This window comes from Vidua macroura, chromosome 12 (assembly GCF_024509145.1).
Source record: "Vidua macroura isolate BioBank_ID:100142 chromosome 12, ASM2450914v1, whole genome shotgun sequence".
NCBI classification, from domain to species: Eukaryota; Metazoa; Chordata; class Aves; order Passeriformes; family Viduidae; genus Vidua; species Vidua macroura.
This window is the reverse complement of record NC_071582.1, coordinates 618,594-644,291: the sequence shown is the minus strand read 5'-3', so window position 1 is coordinate 644,291 and position 25,698 is coordinate 618,594. Positions and strand designations below refer to the sequence as shown.

General features: G+C 38.6%; 1 protein-coding gene across 11 annotated transcripts in view; it reads left to right on the top strand.

Moving 5' to 3' along the window:
* Nucleotides 1-25,698, top strand: part of HERC1 (HECT and RLD domain containing E3 ubiquitin protein ligase family member 1) — a 102,584-nt gene that overhangs the window by 49,791 nt on the left and 27,095 nt on the right. For 9 of the 11 annotated variants that reach the window (XM_053987965.1, XM_053987967.1, XM_053987970.1 and 6 more), the window contains exons 20-42: nt 1,109-1,223; nt 1,331-1,451; nt 2,790-2,961; nt 4,937-5,237; nt 6,339-6,459; nt 6,729-6,780; nt 12,675-12,946; nt 13,273-13,488; nt 13,578-13,698; nt 14,226-14,463; nt 15,368-15,561; nt 16,496-16,651; nt 16,880-16,986; nt 17,211-17,321; nt 17,403-17,579; nt 18,212-18,451; nt 18,643-18,726; nt 19,203-19,723; nt 21,229-22,004; nt 22,695-22,893; nt 23,799-23,959; nt 25,100-25,216; nt 25,395-25,626. In XM_053987965.1, coding sequence (XP_053843940.1) covers nt 1,109-1,223; nt 1,331-1,451; nt 2,790-2,961; nt 4,937-5,237; nt 6,339-6,459; nt 6,729-6,780; nt 12,675-12,946; nt 13,273-13,488; nt 13,578-13,698; nt 14,226-14,463; nt 15,368-15,561; nt 16,496-16,651; nt 16,880-16,986; nt 17,211-17,321; nt 17,403-17,579; nt 18,212-18,451; nt 18,643-18,726; nt 19,203-19,723; nt 21,229-22,004; nt 22,695-22,893; nt 23,799-23,959; nt 25,100-25,216; nt 25,395-25,626 — 4,804 coding nt within the window. The remainder of the gene's footprint in view (nt 1-1,108; nt 1,224-1,330; nt 1,452-2,789; nt 2,962-4,936; nt 5,238-6,338; nt 6,460-6,728; nt 6,781-12,674; nt 12,947-13,272; nt 13,489-13,577; nt 13,699-14,225; nt 14,464-15,367; nt 15,562-16,495; nt 16,652-16,879; nt 16,987-17,210; nt 17,322-17,402; nt 17,580-18,211; nt 18,452-18,642; nt 18,727-19,202; nt 19,724-21,228; nt 22,005-22,694; nt 22,894-23,798; nt 23,960-25,099; nt 25,217-25,394; nt 25,627-25,698) is intronic. The other 2 variants (XM_053987969.1, XM_053987972.1) reach the window with 2 other exon arrangements.

The following is a 25,698-nucleotide window of genomic DNA, read 5'->3' as shown; positions in this document are numbered from 1 at the left end:
TAAACTTTATTTATTATTATGTTCCATGATATTTCTTTTGCTTTTTCTGTTACTTTTGACACTGATTTCAGTGCTTGGCAAACATGTAGCTCAATGTTCTTTTCCCTCTGAACTGTTAAGAAGAAACTCTTGTTTGCTTACTCAGTTGTTATTTTTTTCTGTTTTCTGAGTAGAGCAGGGTGAAACTTGCAATTAAAAAGAAAAATTAAAGGGGAGGAGATGGGGGAAGGCAAAATAACTGGCAAAATATGTTAGGAATGGAATGAAGGGGTAAGTCAGCTTTTGTTTTTCAAGTCCTACAGTAGTAATAGTCTTTCATGCTTATTGCCTAAAATCTGGGTTTCCTGCTCAATCTTTCCAGCTTCCTTTTAATGAGATCCACTGAGCATTGTAGTTATACTGTAAGTGCTGTATCCAGAGATAATTTTCTGTAGCTTTGGCCAAGCTGAACCAGATGAAGAAAAGAGAAAATGGTATTGTGTGCCTGTTGAGAACAACACAGGGAATTCTGTTACAGGATTCCACAGAAGTGGGAATTCCAGTAAAAACAGTGTTGGTTATCTGCTTGCAAAATCTTGAGTCGAATGGGCTGATCTGTATAACTTAGGTTGTGGAACTGGGTTCCTTAGAAGTTGATATGGATCTGCTCTGTTCAGCTGACTGAAAGTTGTATGCTCATGTTAGCAGACTGTCACAGGCAGTGTCATGGAACTTGCTGAGGAGCAGGTGTTTTAGACTAGACTTACCTATGACCAGGTACATTCTGTCATTTTTACAGCCGTTCACAAGGATTTATAGATAACATTTAACACAAAAATATATTATGAACTTACTTGTAAAGAAAGAGGACAGTAATTTTTTATTTCCCTATGGAGAATTATGGTGCTTTGTGAAGGTTTGCCTGGCAGTTCAGTTATTTCATAGTGGAGCAATATTATTTTCATAATGGTTCTTTTTAAAGTGGGGGACAGTTTTTTGAAATTAAAAAGCCAGTTCTTAAAAAAAAAAAATTAAATGGCTGACGATATTGAATGCAATATTGAAAAAACCAAATATTTTTGTTTTTTGGGAACGGTAGCCATTTTTGATGAATCATTTCTATTTTCAGACTGGGATACCGCAACTTTAAGTAATGAATCCCTCCTAGACACTGTGTCCAGATTCGTCCTTGCAGCTCTTCTGAAACATACGAGTTTACTTAGTCAAGCTTGTGGTGAGAGCAGGCAAGTAACTTAAAGCTGCTTTTGAAAGTTCAACTTGACTTTTTGAAGGGAAGTTTGTGTGATTTTTTTTTTTTTTTTTCCCCTGGCTTGGATGTGGTTTTCTGTAGGTACCAGCCTGGTAAGGCCTTGGCAGAAGTTTACCGCTGTGTATATAAAGTTCGGAGTCGCTTGCTTGCGTGCAAGAACATGGAGCTTATTCAGACCAGGTCATCCTCCAGAGACAGATGGGTAAGGCTGTGCATTTCTTTGCAGTTCTTCTGGCTTTACTGGCTATTTAGAAAATATTACATAATTGCCAGTATTTTTCTCTATCCTGTTGTAAAACCTTTATGAGTTTCCAGATAAAAATGGGCAGGGTATAATTAGGAGTCCTTTAGTCTGGAGTATGTGATATTAAATCAATTAAAGCAAATGACTGGTTGGCATTGCTCGACCAAAGCCCAGCCTCAAGTCTGGTTTTCCCTCTTCCCATCTCTAGAATGCTGGTCCACAGAGGCTCTACAGTTTAGCTGGAGATAGCTCAGCTGTGTTGGGCAGGCCACAGCTTTGTCTGGCTGCCATTCCTGAATCCAGCTGCATTATCTGGGCCTCTGATCTCTGAACCTCTCTCTTCCCTTTCCTTGCCTACCTGTTCTTCCTTCTGCCATGGCCACATTATCTTCTTAGTCCTAGCATTGCTTTAGCACAACTTGTCCTTGTCAGCCCTATGTGAATGTCTGATATGAGAGCACTGGGCCTGAAACTGTCAACTTCTGAAAAACTTTATTAAGCCAGATCAGTATTAATGATGAAAGTGTTCAGTGAATTACAGGATTAGGGCCTGTTTGGCAATACAAAGTGACTACTTAAAGCAAGTTTCTTTGATAGGATTTTTAATTGTGGTTTACAATATACAAGCAAAATATTTTTAATGAACAAAATTCTCATGTAGCATCAGGATTAAGAGGCTTTTTAGCTGTACTGTAAAGCAGTAGTGTATCTGCTCTTAAAAATAGTGTAGGCATGTCTCCTACTTTTGGTTAATATTATGGGGATGTGTGTATCTTGCCCACTTCCTTTCTCAGGGTAGGGGTTTAACAGCTGCAAGAGGCCCGGCACTTCTGAAAGCATTGGGGGTGTGTGCACTAAGTTCTGTTACTCCCAGAAATCCTCAAACTTAGAGATGCAATACAGCAAATCTGATATATGCGGTAGATTTGTTGCTTCAGATTTAATGCCATTGGGAAAAAGTACCTGGTTTGCTTTTGCACAGTATACCAGGCTTATGGTTTCTAAAGGCTTTGGTGCTGAAGTGTCAGAAGTTTGACTGTAGAGTGTCAGTAAGCATTACAAGGAGACGTTTTTCTCTAGATAATCTGAGTCACGGTTACAAAAGGAAAATGAAATTTTCCGACTTAACTATTAAAAACCTTGAATGTAAACAACTGTCTTTGTTGTATATTTCACACAATATCAAAAGTACTTTTTGGTGGGAAGAAACCTCTTATTCAATGCCTGTGTCCTTGTACATTCATCTTTCATTTTGGTGAGAATTTCACTTCATGTGTGTAATTTTTTTAAATCAAGATGCTAGATAATCAAGAATCTGCTGATGTTGATACTCAAGAACATTCTTTTACTCGTACAATTGATGAAGAAGCAGAAATGGAGGAGCAGGCAGAACGTGACAGGGAGGAAGGACACCCAGAACAGGAAGATGAAGAGGAGGAAAGAGAACATGAAGTTATGACAGCTGGTAGTAAGTACTGGTTATGTGTGTAAATAATGCCATGTCCTTTGGAAAGACAGTGTCCTCTTAACTCTGAGGTAAAGCTGAACAATTATTTAAAAGATTTTGAAAGATCTGTCTGCATAAACATTTTGAAAGGTTTCTTTTTATACAATGATGTAGTGTTTTTTATGGTTCAGAAAATGTAGTGTTTTTATGGTTCACATTCCTTTGTATCCTTTAGATACAAAGGAATGTGAATACTAAGTGAGCTCACTGCAATTCAGGGCATATGACATATACCAGCACTTCTGTATGCACTGTCTGCAAGACTACTTGGTTTCATCTTGTTTTCTCTGAAGTTCTCGCCATTAGATCTCTGAGTTTTCATCAGTATTTAGATACAGAATTTTGGCTGTGCGTGTATGTGGTGTTGTTTTATGTAGTAAGCTTTGAAGGGTGATGTTATTCTGAAGTTTGGAAACAAAACTGTTGATAATAGCGGGCTGTGTTGGAATTCACTTCTGCCTTTGCATAGCTCTGCTCTTTAAAATCTGGAGGTTTCAGTTAGAGTTTGCTATTTTTAACAGTATTTGCCATATTTTCTCCTGGACTTTGTGAACATCTTGTTTAATTCTTCAGAAGGTATCTTGAAAAAGGTGAATTTCACAAACTGTTGTTACACTGATTGGGGCTTGTAGTGCAGCTTGATGGGGTAGTTAATCCTTAATTTTTGCAGTTTCAGTAAATCAAAAGACAGTCACACAAGGTTGGTTTTTTCTTTGTTGTGAACTGAGTGTTCTCCAAGACAGCATTTGTGTTAGCCTTGGAACATTTCTGTAGAATGCATGTAGCTTAAAAAATGAAGTTGGCTGACTTGAACTATTTTTCATAGTTGCACAATTTTATTTTCCAAATATTGTTCCTCTGGATACTGTTAGAATGTTCATCTTTTTCCTGTCTCTGCTGTCATCTCTTACTTTGCTGAGTTTCCCATTAGGACTCCCACTCCCATTTCTCTTTGGGACCTTATTGACCAAAATGTATGTTACACCTTTAGTTTTATAGGATGTGTCATTCCATGGAGTGCAGTGGAGCTGAAGTGCACATTCATGAGCTGATTTGTGGTTCTAGAAGATTTACATGTCACCCGCTCAGTACATGCAGTATGTTTGGCTGCTTGATTTGCAGTTATTCTGGGCAAATGCTCAGAGCTCTCAAATTCCACCTGGACAGAGCTTCTGGGTACAATAAAGGAAATGTATCTAGAAACATTCAGACAGGCAAAACATGCACAGATAAGTAGGAAGATGATGACTCTCTCACTTGTGTTCCTAAGGGATGCTGAACCTGACATGTGGAGTTCTGTTCATGTCAGTGAAGGAAGTATTTGGTTTTACCTTTGCCTTTCCAAAGGGGACCTGAATCTTTAAAATTAAAGTGATTAAATCAAGAGAACTTTAGTTCTTTGGACATAGATGAGGAGGGCTCTCACACATACTCTTCAGAAGACTCTGACCCTTTAGACTACAGCAGAATTAGGTAAAGTGTAGGCTAAGAATTTTGATAGGATCTTCGTTGTACTGCCCAAAGCTAATAAAAGCCTGAAACAGTGTCAAATTGGAGATATTCTGGTGTCCACAATACAGACTTACAGAAGCATTATTTTATATACATCTGCTAAAAGTCAAACATGAAATAACCTCTTTCTCTTTGATGCTATTCAAACATGAGTTGGGTTGCAGTAAGACACTGAAAGAGTTTTGGTGTTCTGTCAAAGTGCATTGTCCTTCATTTTAAAATTAACATTGTATAAGTGCTTCATTTAACTTGTTTGTATGACTTCTTTTATGGCACTGTATTAGTATTGTATTCTTCTACTGTTAAAAAAATATTAGTTGTTCTTTATAGTGGGGCAGTTTTTGGCCCAAGATGTAGATGAATATTTTATTCTCTGTGGCTTTGTCTAGAAGCTAAGACTTTCTTTTTGTGTTGCACATTACAGAAATATTTCAATGTTTTCTATCAGCCCGTGAAGTAGCTCGCAGTCGGGATCGAGATAGGATGGGGACGGGGACTAGAGTTGATGATCCACCTGCTCAATCCCAGCAAGAACGAAGGATCAGCACTGATCTGACAGAAGGGCAGGATGTGTACACTGCTGCCTGCAACTCTGTGATCCACAGATGTGCCTTGCTGATCTTGGGCGTGAGCCCTGCCATTGAGGAGCTGCAGAAGCGAAGGGAGGATGGGCAGCTCCAGCAGCCTCCCTGTGCTGCTCCGGAGGGCATCGGGCTCATGACCAGGTGGGCTTTGCTGACTCTTACACCGTGGTTAACTCTTCTCTGCTCCCTTTAGAATTGATTAAACAGCCCCAGTTTTACTCTGAGGATTATTGCAGTTTTATTGAGAAGAAAATTACTGTTGACAGCAGTGTTATGCTTCTGTTGAAAAGTGATTTTTCTCAATTTGTCTTGGCCATGCTAACTAAACCTGAAGAGTTTTATTCTGTGTGGACCCTATTTAAATTTCAAAGTTGGGCTTAGTGGTAAGTAGTTCAGATCACCAGATGTACAGATAGGATGAGGTACTTGGAAAAACTATTTATTTTTCATGCGATTTTTTTTTTTTGTGTTTGGATTTTTCTTTTTTTACCACATTTGTGGTTTTTTGAACCATACCAATGTCCTATTTGGTAGTGTTAAAAAAACCAAATGTGTATGTTTAAAACAAAAGATTCAAAGCCTATTATGACAAAAGTGTTGTTCATGATTGACTTTTGCAGGTATTCCTATCATAGGCATGGGTAAGACTTGTTGTTAGGTGTCCTGTTTTGATATTTTAAATTAAGATATTGATGGGAAAGATATTAAGATATTGAGGAGGAAAATTACATATATTCAGTACCCTTTTATTCTTTTTGCCTCTTTTTGGAAATCTAGTCCCTAAAACATGGGTGGCTGCCTCTTGTAATTGTGAAAGTGGCTTTCATCTCCAGCATATCAACTTTAGGATGCACTTTTGGGGTGGGTTTTTAATAAGTTCAGTGCTTTTTCACCCACTTACTCTGTCTCTGTTTCTTGTCCTCTCAGCTCAGAGTGTTTCTGTTTACTCTGTGTAATACTTATGAAGTCTCTACAGCAGTCACTCATTTGAGGTTGACATTTGTTTAGTTGACCAGTAAAGCTGTTAAGAAGTAACAAAGTTTTTACTAATACCCTTTTTAAATATAATTGAAACCATCAGACCACTCTTTTCCTCTTTAACGTGGTCTTGTGATGTTCTGTGATAGTCTCCTCCCAAATAAAACTGGCACCTGCTAAATTTGGCTATCTTACCTTTGTGTTATATCAGCATTTTTTTTTCCTCTGTGTGTGCGCGCACAAATGCGTGTGCATTTGAAGCAGGAGTGAAAGTCTTACAGCAGAAAGTCGCTCAATCCATGCAAACTCAAGCTACAGACTGATGAAGTCAAGAAGTGAATCTGATTTGTCTCAGCCAGAATCAGATGAGGAAGGTTATTCACTGGTAAGTAAACCAGCATGATGTATTTAGGGATTATCAATAGAATGTTTGGATGGGAAGTACATCTGAAACATTTGTTTAGCCCTGTGTTTCGGTACCTTAATTCATCATTGTTAAGAGAAACGCACTCATGGTAAAAAAAAAATTTGAAATAATTACAGCTCTGTTAACTGTCTCACTTTTATGGTGAGGGATGAAATGTACATACTCTAATATTATGCACCACATATGATCACCTGAGGAAATGAGGCTTTTATTATCTTTTAATTTAGAGCGGAAGACGAAATGTTGATTTGGATTTGGCAGCATCACACAGGAAGAGGGGTAAGTTCTCTTGTTTACCTAGTGAATACTAACCTGATAAATATTAGGAGTTTCTTAAGTTAAACTATATTTGCAGTTGCATACAGTTTACAGTTACATAGCAGGTGTTAAAACTGAGCATTTAAAATAATTGTTACCCACTCCGTGTTGTGTGAACTTCTGTTGTTTTGTGGCTTGGTTATAGTATTTCCTTGGTTATAACCCTTCATTCTGGTTTCTACAATTGCAATGCTCTTTTGAAACAAGTGAGGTTTTCTGTTGAGTGAGTCAGAAACATGCATTCTATTTTCGCTCATGTGACTTCAGGAATAAAAAATTGTGAGAGAAGTTTATGTGGAATGTTCCATTCTTGTGCTAACAACAAGCTTTTACCATAAAATGTGCTTGAACCTGGAGAGCTTGTATTCAGAAGACACTGCTTTACTTTGCATCCTTTGAACACCAGCACATCTACAGAACCAAGCAGCCATGTTTTCTGTTGCTCTTTGTTACTGCTTCATACTGGGGAATCCCAGTGAGCTCCCTGATAGAAGGTAGTGGAGAGACTAAAAAGTCCCACTTCCATCTGGATGATGCAGAATCTGTCTGAAAATCACAACTCAGGTCTGCTGTATCTGTAAAAAGTATGGGACTGTGCAAACAGGAATTAGGTTGAGTTATGATATTCCTCAGTAACAGAAGCCTCGATACTGTTGGGTGAGGTAAGAGTTCCGGTTTAAAAGGCATAGTCATTGAGCAGAATACTCAGAGGTTTCATGCCTTTGAAAGTCTTTTGGAATTGCAAAGGGTGCTATCAGTGGCAGCACCCGTTAGATTTCAATATTTAAGTAATGTGGAAAGTGATGCCTTGTCCATGTGTAACCAGTTGAGCAAATAAAGACATGCACTAGAGCTGCTTTTACTGTGACAGCAGGTATATCATGGCATTCTGAGGGTTAGAAGATCTATCAGAAGGCCTCTGTCAACCCCTCATCTGCAGGACATTCTTTGAAGTTGGCATTTTTAGCTTTGCCATTACTCTCACACAGAACTCTGTACTTGGTATCCTCTGTGTCCTAAGAGTAACCTAGGAAATAAACTTGGATTAGGTCTCAGGTACAATATGTCTCACGAATTATGGTTCCTGGACTGTTGCTTAAGCCAGTGTTGCTTTGGTCACAAAGCTCAGGAATTGAGGAATGGTGCAAGAGTAGACTTCATCAAAACTTTTTTTACAGCAAGAAGATTCTCTTCCAGGTCTGAACACTGAGGAGAAACTGGTAAATACAGCGAATCTGTCCAGAACCTAAAAAGACACTCAAATAGCTCATTTGCAAACTGAACACTGTCACAACATGTACAGATGCCACTGTTTTGGTACTGGAAGACTTCCCTGGAAGTTAGCACACAGTAATTCAAACTTGTCTGCTTGTGCTGGGTGATACATATGCCAGTTTTGGTTGATAACCAATGCCAGAGTCAGAGAATGCAGGGTGCACCTATAGGAAAACATTCATCATACATCTGTCAAGGTCAGGAAAAGATCTACAAATACTTGTGTGATAAATGGATGGGCTGTTCAGCTCAGTGCTTTTTATGGTCTTTTGTCTCTTGTGGCATGTCTCTTTTGTGAATCCTAGTTATCTCCTAAAACTGAAGCATGTCCCAGTGTTTGGTGAGGGTGTAACTTGCAGCTTTTTTGGAGTGTCCACCCCTTGTCACGTGGCCAGCATAGTGCAGTGGCAGCTATGGATGTTTTGTGAATCCCCTTCAGTTTTATCCTTGTGGTGTGCTGTGACTAATAAAGGAGATAATACTACAAGTTCCTATGGTCTTTTCGATGCGTATGGAAGGAGAAGCATTCTCTTTTAACTTCATTAACATCTTAGCCACTCAGTCCAATCTTTATTCTAATTGCCTTCTTAATTTATTCTGTCTATTCAGAAAGAGAACTGGGCTATTCCTACTTCAGCCTGAGGATCCTTTGAGTATCTTGTTCCCTGCTATTATTCAGTTATTTCTTTAGTAGTAAACTTTTCCTTCCATCCCTACAGAAAAAGTCTTTTTGAGTAATTTTGCAGTAAGGGGTGATGAGCAATACATTGCTGTTTTCCCCTTGTATCTAAGCCCTTTGTTTTTTCTGTTGCTTAGATTAATTTTTTCAGTTTTGCAGATCCAGAGAGTGTGCCTGCAGATGTTGTTACATGTTGTGTACAGTGCCTGTGGGGTGCTGTGTGCCACGTTAGGTACACAGCAGTAAGGAAAGCACAGCCAGCAGGGCAGTCACAAACAGCTACACATCAGTGAGAGTCCTCCACTCTTGGCTTTTCATCATCTACAGCCTAACTCAGTGAATTTCAGTGTACTTGTGTGTACTGCTGTGCCTTACTAACACAGCTGGGCTACTCCAATAAAAGCAGCAACTTAACTGAAATCCAAATGGAATTGAAATATTTTAGTCTATCTGTAATAATGAATCCTGCCTTTGAAAATTGACAGATTGTGCTTAAGGAAGGGACTTGAACATACAAGCCAACATACATACACATGAATGCATGCAGCTGCGCTACAGGGGATTATTTATTTTTCCCTTAAAGGTGGAGAATTTAGAAAGACTGTTATCTAGGCTGTATTCATGCCAAACAAGAGTAAATATTTTTTCCACATGCCTTGCTGCTTGGTATATTGTATTGATTGAGATGAGAGTGATTATTTAAGTCAGAATAATATGAGGCAGAGATTTTATGAGTATGTTTCCTTCTGTTTCAAATGTCTGCTTTTGTCTTCTGCTTCTTATGTGGTGTAGTGTATTTACTCCTTTTTGGCCAGTTGAGCCCCAGAAAAAAGAAGAGCTTCAAGCAAGTAACTGATGGCATGTTTATTTTTGTGTCTCTATAGCTTCCTTACATAGCTTCCTTTGTTCTATGAAGTGCGCATTGCAGCTGTGCCACATGCATTTAGAAAACTCATTATTACAAGCTGGCTCATAAGGACAAGTAAAGTTCTTGTTTTACTGTAAGCTTCAGGTTTATTCATCTGTGCAGCTCTGTTCATGTGATAGTAGAGGCTTCTGGAAGCGCTGTACTGCAATCAGTTCTATGTGATTGATGTTACACAGAATCAAGCTGAGCTCCAATGTAGTCATATATTTGATTTTTCTGCTGATATGTAGTATGTTCAAGAGGGAAAAAATTACTTTTAGATCTCTGTGCCCTAATGGTTAAACATTTTTAGTTCTGAAGTATTCTCCTTTGATTTCTGACATATTTGTGTTTAAACTCTCTCCTTTCAATTATAACTTCTATTGTTCTACATTTAATCTGTAACTCATAATCATTGCACTTTTCTCCAAATTAGAAATATTTTTACATTGATCTTATATTAAAGCATTCTTGAATTTTGTACTAAAACAATTAGCTAAGATGTCATACTTTCTTCAAATATGAAATAATTTTGGGTTTTATTAATACGTGGCTGGGTTTCTTATAAGGTTTGTTGCCTATCAAAACTAAATTTTCTTCTGATATTCTGTAAACCCATTAAAGATTTCCTTTAGCTCATGATTTAAGTCACTGGAATTTGGCTTTTGTGTCTTTACAGATGCTTTGATTCTGTGCTGTGGCATAGTGCAGTGTGGGGCAGGTGGAGGGGAGGCAGCTGAAGACACTGTGGGGTGCTTTGAGCTCTCCTGCGGTACAAAGGCCGGAGGGCTTATGGGGCTTTGGAAAGGGCTGTTGCTGTGTAGGCAGAGTTTTTTGGACTAGGAAATGGTTTAGCTGTGCTTCCCGTGGGTAATCTGAGGCTTCATTTATCCTCTCCCCTGGGCTCTGTTCACCATAAGTTTGCCAGGAAAACACTTCCTACGTGAAACTGAGTATTTTAGCACCTATTTGTTCTGTTCTGTCTTATTTATCTTAAGTTTCTCACCAGCCACTTCCTCACGTAACTTAGATTTTAAAGGAAAGCTTTAAAGCAACTATTCTAACAATTGATGTTAAAATTAGAGTAAGGTGATCTGGCTTTTTAAAAAATATTATTGCCGGGTATAAATTGTAAAGTTGAGTAACAAAATTTCCTTAAATTTTTTCATAGTAAATGCGATAAAATAGGTTGTTCTCTGTAAACCATGTAGTGTTACTGTGTTATGTAAAGCAGCAGAGATTAGGAAATTAGGTTGCACTTTGAAAAGAAGTGTTTGAACATGATCTTTGCATTATCCAAAATAAACTTGAGTCTGTATGACCTAAGTACTGTGATGGTTCTTCCCGAAGCCATAGCAGTCTGCTTAGTAACAAGTGTAAGGAATACTATGGAAATGCACATTAACACTATTTACTGAAAACAGAATGAGATATGAAGAGGTTTTCATAATTCATAGCCCTGACAATTAAATTTTTGGCAACTAAGTGAAGTTAGCCTGGTTGACAAAAGAAGCAAGATTTCACAGTATTTTGAATTTGTAAATTGCATGAAGGTGCAAATTGTGAGCTGCAGGTGCTTACTCATTGACAGAGTAACAGCATTTTGCCCTTACTTCAGGAGAAATGTTAGGTAGGTTGCTAGGAAAGTTAGCCCAAGTTCAAGGCCTCTGTGTCTGTCTTTGCTTGTTCCTATGAGCAGCTGCTGTAGGGAGGCAGCATTTAAAGGAGGCCCTGTAATTTGGATCTGGCTGTTACCATTGGAGCTCAGACTTACTGTTGAAAGCAAGCTTTGGACAGATGAATTCCTATGACTTTGTGTGACCTTTCCCTGAAAATGGCTATGTTTAATAATGTTTGAAGCTGATACCCTGCAGAAAGATGTTTAAAACTGAAGTAATAGAGATTTGTACAAGTACTATGAGCAGGTTGTAATTCTCCAAATTATAACTTACTGTACACAAGGTAGATAAATGTAAAACATTTTTTAAATTTCAAAGTGAGTTTAAACACAGTTTAGGTTTCCACAGAAGTTTCCAGACACTGTCTCTCTGTACAGATGGGAAGTTCTTCTGAGCAGGGTGTGCCCTCTTGTAATACTTCACATGGCTCCAAGTGGGCAAACAGCACTTAGAAAAGGAGGAAGATACTGACTGATGCCTATCAATTGACTGCTAATGAAGTTATGACTTGAGTGGCATGGCACTCACTTGTGCCAGGGAGAGAGTTCTAGCAAGACTCTCTTGGAAATTACATCAACCCTATGGTGATAAATTCCAGTGCTGTAGAATGATGACTGATGCTCATTTGAAGAAGTCCATTTATTAGTGGTAGTAAAGTTTCAGGTAATGACATGCTGATGATAGGAAATACTTGAAAATAGATTTGTGAAACTGCCAGATGGCAGAGATCTAACACTTACTCTAGATAATGTTTTAATACACGTGTATCTATCTTGAGTCAGAGTTCTCTGTTAATCTAAAAAAAAATCTCTTCTGCAGTCATGAATTCTGTAAATATTTCATTCAAAATAACATTGTGCTTTTTCAAACCTGTGAAATACAGTGGCTTGATTAAAATCCACTCTTGCTTTATGTTTAAATCTCAAGGTAAATACCCATGTGCATAAGTTAGGTTGGTAGAAAATATTTTCTTTACCGTTATGTCATTTAGCTGCAAAGCATTTTTTTATTCAGTGTTCCAGCTGAACAGTTTAAACAAACTTTAAGCTGAGCAGTTTGAGTGGCTTCTTTTTGTTTTTTTCACGTGGCAGCTTGTTACAGTAGTGCTGAACATTTAAAAGAAATACAGCCTTTTCTTTAGGGAAATTGCTGTAAATTTAAATCAAGTGTTTTGCTCTAAGTTGCTTAATGCATGGTATAAATAACATGAATATTCATTTTCCACCTGTGTCAGTAGCAGCAGCTTAGTCTTTACCTCCTGCCAAAATGTGTTACCTGAATTGGAGTTGATGACACCTCTTGTGTGTATCTTTAGGAGCAATACACAGTCAAATGGAATCTCTGAGTGACTCGTGGGTTCGACTGAAACACAGCAGAGATTGGTTATACACATCCTCCTCCTCATTTGTTGAGTCCGATTTTGATCTCTCAAGATCCCTTGGAATTCATACTTTGATTGAAAACGCTGTCAGTTTTGTAAGTGGAGATGTGGGAAACTCCCCAGGATTTAAGGAACCAGAGGAAAGTATGTCCACCAGTCCACAAGCATCAATAATTGCAATGGAGCAGCAGCAGTTGAGGGCTGAGGTAAATTTCAGTTTAACACCTCTTCTTATTCTTCATACATAATGTTCATTATAGGAATTTTTTTTTTTGAAACAGTGTCCAAATTCTATCTGTTAAAGTAGTTTTTCCTTCTTTTCTGTTAAATATCTTAATTGGAACTGGGAACATTATGTAAACAAACTAAAACAAAACTGAAAGTGTTCCCTTTTCAAAAAAAAAAAAAAAAAAGTGAAGAGGAAACAGTGACCTCATTCATCTTTGCTTACAGTTCAATATGATCCAATTTCCATTTCTAGGGATACTGGCTACTTACTTAAATATTGTCTTTTGCCTGCCTTTTCTTTTAGCTTCGTCTGGAAGCCCTTCATCAGATTTTGGTGCTTCTATCAGGAATGGAGGAAAAAGGCTGTGTGCCATTAATGGGAAGCCGCCAAGTGCCAGGATTTCAGTCTTCTTTGCTGCTTACTTCTGTTAGACTCCAGTTTCTTGCTGGCTGCTTTGGTCTGGGCACTGTAGGACATGCAGGGGCCAAAGGAGAGAGTGTAAGATTGCATCACTACCAGGTGTGTACTTCAGCAGTTTCTGCTGTTTCAATAACCCAGTGATAAAAATGTCTCTGTTTTTATAATATTTATTTGTTTGTTTGGCCTAGGATGGTATCAGAGCAGCCAAGAGGAGTATTCAAATTGAAATCCAGGTGGCTGTGCACAAAATTTACCAGCAATTATCTGCTACTTTAGAAAGAGCTCTGCAAGCTAATAAGCATCACATAGGTAAGTGAAAAGCAGATTTGGAAACCAGATGTTCTCTAATGTGCAGTAGAACAGCTTTCCAAGGCAGACACTGATATTAGTGACCAGAATTCACTGAATTACCTATCTGGCTTCTTTTCCTAAAAGAGAAATCTGCGTTGGTTGGTAGAACCCAGTGGCTATTCTTACCTGTGTTTTTTTTGGTGTTTCACTTTGAGAAACAATGTGGAAAAAAAATACAAAATTAAGTATTTCACCCAGTTATCCTTGCCTTAGAGAGAAAATTCTGGTTTGAGATTTAGCCTCAGAACATTAAATCACAAACTAGATCTGCATGCTACTCTTTTCTTGGGCAATTTTGACACAGAGTTACATTGAGTTAAAGAAGAATCAGAAAGATTACCTCAAAGTCTGAATGACAAAACTCACTTTTTCTTTGAAAATTTAATTAATTAAATTATATTTAAAAAATAATCTGCTGATCTTCTGTCTTAGTATTCTTAGCCTGAACATCTTATTAATTAAAAACAACTTTATTTTAATCTTAGAAGCACAACAGCGTCTTCTGTTGGTGACAGTGTTTGCTCTCAGTGTGCACTATCAGCCTGTTGATGTCTCCTTGGCCATTTCCACGGGGCTGTTGAATGTGCTGTCCCAGCTGTGTGGCACAGACACCATGTTAGGACAGCCCCTGCAGCTGCTGCCCAAAACTGGGATTTCTCAGCTCAGCACAGCTTTGAAAGTAGCCAGCACGAGACTGCTGCAGATCCTGGCTATCACCACAGGGTGAGTGTCCCTTCTTTTTGGGAAACTTCATCACTGATCTGTCAGCACCCTTGAAAAATGTTGTGTGAGCTTTCATTAGAACAGTAAATGTTGCTCGGAAATACATAAGTGAAGGGGGCAGGATGGAAGAGTAGTTATGTTGTTCATAGGAAAGATGCATGTAAGACTAACAAGTATTTTCCAGTTGAGAGTGTTTGAGCTTGAATAGTCACACCTTTGTGGTGTGTAAGCACTGTGTTCTAGTAACACCTACTTTGCTACTTCAGCTTTATGTGGAGGTGTGTTCAGTTGATGTGATAAGACTTTCTGTTGCTGTATAAAAGTCATTTGTGTGAGAGCAGTACTGACAATGTGAGAGTTCCTTGGAGCAGGACATTATGCTTCTTTCCAGAATATGAAATAATTTTCTGAGGAATAGTGATCTCTGCTAGATCATGGGACAGCATGCAAAGTCCTAGCAATACTTAAATATTTATTCTTACTCAATAAAGAAAACACAAGTGGAGAAGGTATTTTCTAGTTGAAGTGAGAGTATTGCTTGATATGCAGTACATGCATCTTCCTTTCAGTCTTTGTACAACATGTTGCATTGCCAAATCTGTTATGTAAAACAGCCCAATAATCCTACACCAAAAAAATCCCCCAAACCCATAGAAACAACATCCCGTGTATAGAAATTGCAGTGGAATTATGTTTAATTAATAGAGTTGTTCCTTTTTACCCTAGAAAGTACTGAAAACTTATCCTTTGACTCCAAAGATTAGACTCTCTTCGTTTGTATTAAAAATAGGGTTAAAATAATAAAAAGAATTTAAGCCTGTAATGGAGGATGGGGAAAAGTAACCTTCTGCAATTACTGTTCCTTGGATCAGGTCTCAAGTCCTCTTTCTTTTTGTGTGTACAGAACCTATGCAGATAAACTGAGCCCAAAGGTGGTGCAGTCCTTGCTGGATTTATTATGTAGCCAGCTGAAGAACTTGCTCTCACAAGCTGGTGTGATGCTGATGGCTTCCTTTGGAGAAGGGGAAGGTGAGGAAGGTGAAGTGGAATCAAAAAAGGCAGATTCGAATGGGGATAATGAGAAGAGAGACTTCAGAGGTAATTATCTTACATAATTTCTGTATCAATTCTAAAATACCAGGAAATATAATAGAAGAAAGCACTGAATGCTGAGGTTCTCATCCACTCTATTGTGTATTGGTTTCTGTTGGGTCATTTTTAATTCTATAAATTAGATTAAAGTCATTAAATGATTTTGTGCTCAGTTCAAATTTATACAGAATTGATGCACAAAACTGCAAGGATAGGAGCAGGATGAGAATAAGAATTACTTCATTGGGTTTGGAATTAGGAAGAGAATATCGTTTTTCTTGAAAAATGAGTTGGTGGTCGTAGTGTTTTTCATAAATGTGGTCATAGGAATTCAAGTATCTAAATTTCAAACTACAAATAAATACAGCTTTATTCAGGAAATTATTTACTTTGTACTATGCAGTTTTGTGGTCTGAGTGGATGGCAAGAAGGTGACACTACTGTGTTATATGGAAAAAGCTGCAACAAAAGCTTTTCTGAAATACTGGTATCTTCACATAGCTTGCAATCCCTTAATGAGCATTTTGAATTTTGGTGGAAATTGTTTTTGAAGAATTTTTAATTGTAGCTTGGTTTTAAGTGTATATATGTTTTTGTTTGTGCTTTTAACTGTCTTCACTTCAAAATAATGCAACGTCCGATGAATTAGTAAGATAATTAATTGGGAATTAGAATATGAGGTCTTCCCATAGAGGTCTCCCTCCCTTACTGTGACCCACAAAAGTTTAATGTTGTTTTCTCTCCATATCCTGCTGAGGAGCAGGAGTGAGAGCACAGCTTGGTGGGCACCTGCCAGCCAGCTAAGGTTAACAGCCAGCCACCATGTAATAACTGAGCATTGTGCTTTTAGCTGCAGAACAGGTTGTTCCTGGTAACCAGGATTGCCAGTCATGTTGTATTATTAAGGCTGTAAATGAAAACTTTTGCTTTAACTTCCTAGCTGCCCTCCGAAAGCAACATGCAGCAGAATTGCACCTGGGAGACTTTCTTGTTTTCCTGCGTAGAGTTGTGTCTTCAAAAGCAATTCAGTCCAAGATGGCATCTCCAAAGTGGACAGAAGTCCTTCTTAACATTGCTTCCCAGAAGTGTTGCTCAGGTATGATCATGTCAAAATGTGCTCCATGGTTACTTTGCATTTCTGTAGTGCAGTTCCAAAAACTAAGCCCTGTTAGAACATGTATTACATAGTGAGTTCCTAGTGAACAGTTCAAACCAACTGCAGTATAGGCGTACAGGGGTTACACTCTGGGGCACTGGGGGCATGGAGCCAGGGGCCTGAAGCTGAAATAATTTTAACATTATTGACACATTGTTCCATCTTCAGGAATTCCCTTGGTTGGCAATCTGAGGACTAGACTGCTTGCACTTCATGTACTAGAGGCTGTGTTACCTGCATGTGAATCTGGCGTTGAAGATGATCAGATGGCTCAGGTCTATATTTTGTTATAAACTTTCACATTTCCTCAAAAATGTCTTAAACTTCTAAATGTTTCATAGGTTTCAAAATCCAAATCAAGCAAGGCTCAGTGTAGTTATTTGCTAATCTAAGTACACTAAATATTTTGATGTTTATACCTACAAAGCAAAACAATATGATGTTGCTCTTGTACTCATATTGGAGTTTAAATGATCTGAATTCTATCCCAATGTCCCAGGTTGTTGAGCGATTGTTCTCACTTCTGTCTGACTCTATGTGGGAGAGTCCGATAGCCCAGGCCAAACATGCAATTCAAATAAAGGAGAAAGAACAAGAAATGAAGCTCCAGGTAACAGTGCTTGTACTTTGTCTTGTGACTGAATGCAGCTGAATTACATTTACCACAAATACTTTGTCCTATTTCTCATAGAAGCAAGGAGAGTCTGAGGATGAAGATGAGAATCTTCCTATCCAGGAAGTGTCCTTTGATCCTGAGAAAGCTCAGTGCTGCATAGTGGAGAACGGGCAGATTCTAACTCATGGAAGTGGAGGCAAAGGATATGGCTTAGCTTCCACTGGAGTTACTTCTGGGTGTTACCAGTGGAAGGTACATTGCATAAATGTGTATTTCTTACCTTCTCTCTCATTGTTTGGAAACGTGCTATGTTTTATTAGCAGTAACTGCCTGTGTTTTTCGCTTATGACGTGATTCTTGAGTAAATGGCAGTGTTACATTTATGGTTGGCTCAATAATCATAAGGATATTCTCCAACCTAAGTCATTCAGGTGATTTTTCAGTGCCAAGGGAAGAGTTTGTGTCTGCTTTTGAGTGGTGGGATTTGAGTATTTCAGCACGCAGATTGGAGACTGTGAATATGTGTTATTGGAGGTAATGGTAGTTGCCCCTAAGGTCCATAGTCAGCATGCATGTGCAGTTTTGCAAAACTTACCTACTGAATTATGTAGATTTAGGATTTTTTTTTTTGGTAGAAAAACATTTCACAAAGCATGTTGTTCTCCTGCAAAAAGATACATCAGCCTGACTGACAAGAACAGTGTTAAATACATCATTTGGACAGATTTTTTTAATGGTTTTACCATATAAACTTAGTATTTTCCTCATTAAGAGCTTTTGTGAAAAACAGTTAAAAGTAGACATACATATGTGTACGGAAGATTTTCACTGCTTTGTTGTGTTAAAGTATATATTCCTGGTGTTTTTCCCTGTGTGTTTACTAGTTCTACATTGTGAAGGAGAACAGAGGCAATGAAGGCACCTGTGTGGGAGTGTCTCGCTGGCCCGTGCATGACTTCAACCATCGCACTACCTCAGACATGTGGCTCTATAGAGCCTACAGTGGCAACCTCTATCACAATGGAGAGCAGACTTTGACTCTGTCAAGTTTTACCCAAGGAGATTTCATTACATGTGTGTTAGATATGGAAGCAAGAACAATTTCCTTTGGTAAAAATGGAGAGGTATTTAACATAATTTGTTTTTTTGGTGGGTTTTCTTGCAATGGTAATAGGGCATGGATAAGCATGAGAGTTAAAACATTTGACAGTTTCAGTACTTAGAAGATTTATAATACATAACTCTCTCATATTTCATATTTTTGCTTGTTAGGGTGTTCTCAGATTGAGGGGTTTTTGTTTTGCTTCTTCCCTAGGAGCCAAAACTAGCTTTTGAAGATGTGGATGCAGCTGAGTTATACCCTTGTGTTATGTTCTATAGCAGTAACCCAGGAGAGAAGGTAACTTAGATGTTCATCTGTGGAGGTGTACTGGTTTAGGCTGGTATAAAGTCAGTATTCATCAGAGCAGCCTGTATGGTGCTGCTTTGAATTACTGACCAAAACAGTGTTGCTAATACAGAGTATTTTAATTATTGTAATCTGTTGTAAATTTAAAATGCATTTTACTATTTAGAATAGATTTAAAGACTTCATGCTTTCCACAAAAAAATTCTATTCCCCAGAAACCGAGGAGAGTGTAGTATTAGGATTTCTAGATATTCTTGTATGAGAAACCGTAAAATACGTAGTTTCAGCATCCTTGAGTCTGAAGGATGGCGGTTTTGTTCAGTGTTAAAGTAGATTTCCTAGGGATTCTGAGGGGAAAAAAAAGACAGTGCTAGTAATTATTTCTGTTTATCAGGCAACTCCAGTATTTATAAGAGTTTATTGAGGTATATTGAGAAGATAATTTGTAAACTGTTTTCTTCAAACAGGTGAAGATCTGTGATATGCAGATGCGTGGGACACCAAGAGATTTGCTGCCTGGTGATCCCATCTGCAGTCCTGTTGCTGCAGTGCTGGCAGAAGCCACAATCCAGCTCATTCGAATCCTGCATCGCACAGACCGCTGGACACACTGCATCAATAAAAAAATGATGGAAAGACTGAATAAAATCAAAACTTGTCTTAAGGAAGCAGGTCAAAAACTGAAGAAAAGTCGCTCTGTTCAAAGCCGAGAAGAGAACGAGGTGAGAGAGGAGAAAGAAAACAAAGAGGAGGAGAAAAGCAAACACGGCCGCCATGGCCTGGCAGAGCTCTCGGAGCTGCAGCTGAAGATGCTCTGTGTGGAGGTGTGGCCTGTGCTGGCAGTGATTGGTGGAGTGGATGCTGGGCTCAGAGTTGGAGGTCGATGTGTCCACAAGCAAACTGGCCGTCATGCCACCCTGCTGGGAGTGGTGAAGGAGGGCAGTACCTCTGCCAAGGTCCAGTGGGATGAAGCTGAGATTACAATCAGGTATGCCCATTTCCTATTCTTTTCGCTATCTAGTGAAACCACTAGTGGTAGTGGTTTGTGGGTTGGAAGTCCTCAGAAGAAACTATCCTTTATATTAGTCATGCTGATCAATTATTTCAAGTGTCGACTTCAGTGGTATTGAAATTAATGCTGCCTTGAGGTAGTGTTCATTCATTCTCCCACCTGCCTTCGAGTGTTCAAGGCTGGAAGGAGATGCTCCTTTTCCCATCCGTCTTGCAGACTGGCCTTCAAAGGGAAAGCACCTGGCAGGAATCTGAAATGAAGCTTCTCTGAGCTTCTTGGTGCTTTCACAAGAATTGCCTGTGGTTTTGTGTGGAAAATATTTGATTAACTTAGTTTCTTGAACTCCTCCTGCCTATAGCTGAAGAAGTCTTTTGAAGAAATTGAGCAGTGATTTTTTTATTTTTCTTTTCCCTGCCAGTTACAATTACATTGTGAATTAGCTGAGGTTACTTTGCTTCTCCAGCTGTTGCAGCATTATGTCTGTTTTGTCTTTGCAAAGGCTGTTGTCACTTTGACTAAATATACTGAAGTGCAGTTGATTTAGTTCCAGATATAAATTCTTTCAAGTATGCCCGTGTGACAGTGTAGCCTCAAAGTAAGAGTGCCCTTAAAATAGTTCAAAGCTTTATTTGAGTGATGTGGAACAGCACTTGAACATAAGCAAGCTCTTGGTAAAGCATTTAATTAGGTTCATTTTACACCTTTTTAATTAAAACCGGGCTAAAGCTTGCTTTGATTTTTAGGTAGAAGTTTACATTGTAAGATGGGAATACTTTTTGGGATAATAAAAGGAAGATTTAAAAGCCATTTATCTGCTGGATATATGGAAAATACAAGGCGTATGGAAATACAGGCTGGTGAATTTTTGTCCTACTTCAAGTGAAAATTAGTCAAGTGTAACAGTCCTAGATAGTACCAGAAAATATCACTGAATATAGATGGGCAGGTAGATAAATGTCTGTTAGATTTTCTGAACTGTGTTTTTCAAAGGTCACTGTCTTCACCAGGTGGTCTGTCCTGACACACCAGAGACAGAATTGTCCTGAGCTCCCAGTAGTGTGCTCGTGGTGATGAATAGCTGAGGTCAATCAAAGCTTTTCCTTTATGTTTAAAAGTTTTCTTTATAAGCTTTTATACCTTTTACGATTCAGGTATGATGACAGTATTTACCTTCAGATAGTTTTTCTTAATAAAAGTCTGTTACGTATTTCTGTGTTAGCACAGAATGGATAGCTTCTGTGGGGCTTCTGGGTTTCAGTGCTTGTTGTTCAAAACCTGTGTATGCTTTGCTGCATTTGCTTTGAAACCATATCTCCCTGTTTTCTGATCATAACCTCATTTTCCCATTTGCATTTAATTTTTAGAATTGGTTTGTTTTATTAAATATATTCTACATCTTATTTGTCTACATTATTTCCTGAACTTTCCTCCTGTCTCTCCCTCACTTGCTTTTTCCTGTGTCATTCCAATTTTTATTAAAGCTTCCCAACTTTTTGGTCGCCTAGTGATACTCCATTGTATAATCTGGAGCCCTGTGAACCACTGCCTTTTGATGTTGCAAGATTTCGTGGGCTGACAGCTACTGTGTTGCTGGACCTTACCTATCTGACTGGCATTCATGAAGATACAGGAAAGCAAAGCACCAAGAGACATGAGAAAAAACACAGACATGAATCTGAAGATAAAGGGGAAATGGACCAGAAAATGGAGGGTGACATTGGATCAGATACACGATTAGGCCAAAGTGCTGATGATAACAAAGGACATGGTGCTACAACCTCTAAGTCAGAAAATGAAATTGCTTCCTTTTCTCTAGAACCATCAACACTAGGTATGGATTCCCAACACCAACCTGCCGAAGGAAGAAAAAAGAATCATGAACACACCCCACGAAGTCACGATCTAGTGCAGTCAGAAATCCGAGCTGTACAGCTGTCTTACCTTTATCTTGGTGCTATGAAATCGCTTAGTGTTCTTCTTAGTTGTAGTAAGTATGCTGAGCTGCTGTTAATCCCCAAAGTGCTAGCAGAGAACGGCCACAACTCTGACTGCGCGGGGTCCCCGGTGGTGCACGAGGACGTGGAGCTGCGCGCGGCGCTGCAGTTCCTGATGCGGCACATGGTGAAACGCGCCGTCATGCGCTCGCCCATCAAGAGGGCGCTGGGGCTGGCAGACCTGGAGCGGGCGCAGGCAATGATCTACAAATTAGTGGTTCATGGGCTGCTGGAGGACCAGTTCGGTGGCAGACTTAAACAAGGTACATTTTCAAAATGAGATTAAAATGAATAGTAACAACGATAATGCAATTACTATAGTCTTGTCAATTTGTAGTGGTTTTACTTTGGGGGAATCTTAATCAGACAGAGAAATTTTACAGAACTCCGTTGACTGTTTTATAGATATAACACTGATTTTTTGCCTTTTTCCTAATTCCTTATCTTAATAAAAAGTGAATGCATATCAATCAGAAATAAGGGTTTTTAATGTCTTTAATACTTACAAAAATGATCGCTGCCATATATACTTGTCAGAAGGATTTGCACTTCTTCTAAACCAACAATAAAAACCCCTTAAAAATGCTACTTGCTGAGTTAAAAATGGGTTTATAGTTAATCAGCTGTACTTTTATCTAAGACCTCTTCTCCTTTTGTCTGTTTTGAGAATATTCCAAGCTGTTACAACCATAAATCTGAATACCATAAACTTTGGCATAAGTAAATGGTTTGTGTGCTATTTACCTTGTATCACTGTGAGAACAGCAAGAGCTCCTGAACTGATTTCTTTACTCAAGTCCATGAGTAAGTGGCAGAATCTGCACACCCCTTTCTTTGGGATGAATTTTAAATAATGATACTTCTTTTTGAAAGTTGAAAGTTTAGCCATGGGTACTGTTTTGATTGCACAATTATATTAATGTTGCTGTAACATCCTTATTTTTCTGTTGCAGAAGTGGAGCAACAAGTAGAAGAAGGTGATCAGTCTCAGCAAGCCCAGACACCAGTTACGACCAGCCCTTCTGCTTCTAGCACAACTTCTTTCATGAGCAGCTCCCTGGAGGATACCACCACTGCTACTACTCCAGTAACTGATACAGAAACAGTTCCAGCGTCAGAATCACCTGGTGTTATGCCTCTCAGTCTGCTGAGGTAAAATACCCTTTTAGCATGTATGATTCTCTGGGTGTAGGGAACCAGTTGCATGGTTTATGTAGAATATATGTCTTTAGCTGCCTAAGCCCTTAAATATGCTGCCAAGAACTGCCCCTGCAGAGGGACACAGTTTAAACATTACTTTGCCTTGCAGGGTTTGCTTTTTTTATTAGAAAGCTGTTAAGCTTTTGCTGTACATTGTTTATAAATATAATATCTGAATTCTTTAAGAAGGAGAAAATGTTCTCCTTAAATTGTTCTTCAGGTCTGATGTTTATTTGTTACAGTTTAAATTACAAATCTCTAAAATTCGTTTTTAATGAACATTTGATTCTCACACTAGAAATAGATCTTGGTAGGTAACATCCTGTAAAGCAAAGATATTGTTTCAGCTTACCCTGACATACTGAAATGGAAGATAAACTACTGAATTTGCAGAGGCAATTTGTGCTGTGGAAGGAAATCTGCTTTACCTTGCATAGAATACTTTTCTAAGTTTATTAATTCATAGAAGTTTTGCAGACATCTTTTGATAAAAGCCAGAACAATGACTTCATACTACGACAGTGAACATCAAATACTAAGTCAGCCTTAATTTATTAGTCAGCCTGAGTTCTGAACAAACCATGGAAATGGGAAAAGTGTTTATTTATATTTTATCTCCTAGGAGACCTCCTGGTCTCTGAGGGGTTTTTTTATGTCATGCTTAGAACTTAACTGTACAGATAAAGTGGGTAGGAATGAGCTGTTGCCTCAAAGTATGTGTTGTGTCTTACCCTTACTAAATTCAGTTGCCTCAAGTAGGATTTGCCAAGTGCACTCCAATTGGATGTATTTCTTGTGTCAGACCTTTTCCAGCATGGTTCTGTTCAGCATAAATGTATATTGTTCTTTTTTTCAAGGCAAATGTTCTCCAGTTATCCTACTACAACTGTACTTCCAGCACGACGTGCTCAGACTCCTCCAATATCTTCTTTACCAACATCTCCTTCAGATGAAGTTGGAAGGAGACAAAGTTTGACCTCTCCAGATTCCCAGTCTGCAAGGCCTGCCAATCGCACAGGTAAACTTGTCAGTGGAGTAGGAATGGGGACAAGTTAGGAAAGTCACAGGAGCTCAGGGGCTGTGTTTTAAGAGACGGAAACCCAACTGAGGTTCTTCTTAAGGCAAACTAACATGCAAATCATTGTTGAAAACCTTTCAGTCACTTTCTTAGGAAGAAAAGATACAGGTTATATAGCTGTAGGCTTTATCAAGCAAATAAAATGAGTTTTTAAAAGCTGTGGATTGGTTTCAGAAACAATAATGAAGTATAATTGGTAAATGCGTCAAAATGTTCATCTGATTTGGGCTTGTTTACTTGGTTGTGTGCTGCTGGTAAGTGCAGTAATTTTCTAGCTTTTGTTAGATCACATACCACACAGAAAACAAGAATTGATGTGTTTTATGGTACATTCACCAGTACTTTTTATTCTTGCCCTTACATCTGTGCTGTTAATTGGGGCGTTTAATGGTTCATGTGTTGCATAGCAACTGATCGCCTCAGTTTCATGTCTCCTTTTTTTTTCCTTTTGATTTAATGATAGGACTTGTTTCTAGTCATGATAGTGTCTTTACAACAGTGTTTGTTTGTTAGTGCATTTTTGCCTTCACTGATTAGACATCACTTTTATGGCAAGTCAGAAAGAAACTGTGGGTTTGGGGCAGTAACTGACCTCTTTAGAGTCCCTTGAATGACTGCACAGAAACACAGCCATCATCCACAAAGAGGTTTTTCAGATACATTCAGAGTTCAGCTGAGGTATTTTGTCTGTACCTTAGGAGGAGTGTGAAATGATCTCAGCATTTGGGAATCTCAATGATTTGGACAAGGATAACTGTATCTAGGCTACCTAAATATAGATCAAACAGATAATTTGATACAGTTCAAAATGAAAACAATAGAAATTGCTTAAATAGTTCTTTGCATATCATCACTACCCTACTTGATCAAACAGAGTCAGTCGACATAATCTCTGTTGCAAAGAAGAATGAACTCCATCTGGTTTTGTTACAGAAAGTATCTTACTTTGTGGAGAGTAATTGAGAGGAAAATTTAGTAATTATTTCCTTAGTTCAAGCTGATATATCAAAGTAAGGTGTAATAAAGTAACACTAGAGAAATATTTATGTGCTTTACAGTTATCATTTTCTGTCTTTTAAGCTTTGTCTGACCCAAGCAGCCGACTTTCAACATCCCCTCCTCCTCCTGCCATTGCTGTTCCCTTGCTAGAAATGGGGTTCTCCCTCAGGCAAATTGCAAAAGCTATGGAAGCTACAGGTAATCTATAGCTGTAATATCAGTTTAACTGAAATACTGGATACACATGAAACACTTGTTTTCCAGTAAAATACCTAATTTTTAAGTTCTGTAACCATTTCTGTGGAAAAGCAGATTGCTTTTTTTGTAACCTTCAGTGGTAAAATACAGTTCCAAAGTGTGGTTTTCTTGCTTTCAGGTGCCAGAGGAGAAGCAGATGCACAGAACATCACAGTGCTGGCCATGTGGATGATCGAGCACCCTGGAAACGAAGATGATGAAGAGCCTCAGTCAGAGGGGACTGCAGCATCACAGCATGGAGCAATCATCTCTGGCACTGGTGGGAAATCTGGGGATCATTACTATTTGCAGTCTCCAGGTGATATCCCTTCTGCTGATGCTCCTGAAATGGAGGAAGGCTTTAGTGAGAGGTAGAAGAATTTTCTTGTAATTGCTTGTAATCTGTTCCTGAAATTGGAAATCTCACAAATTCATTGTTGCTG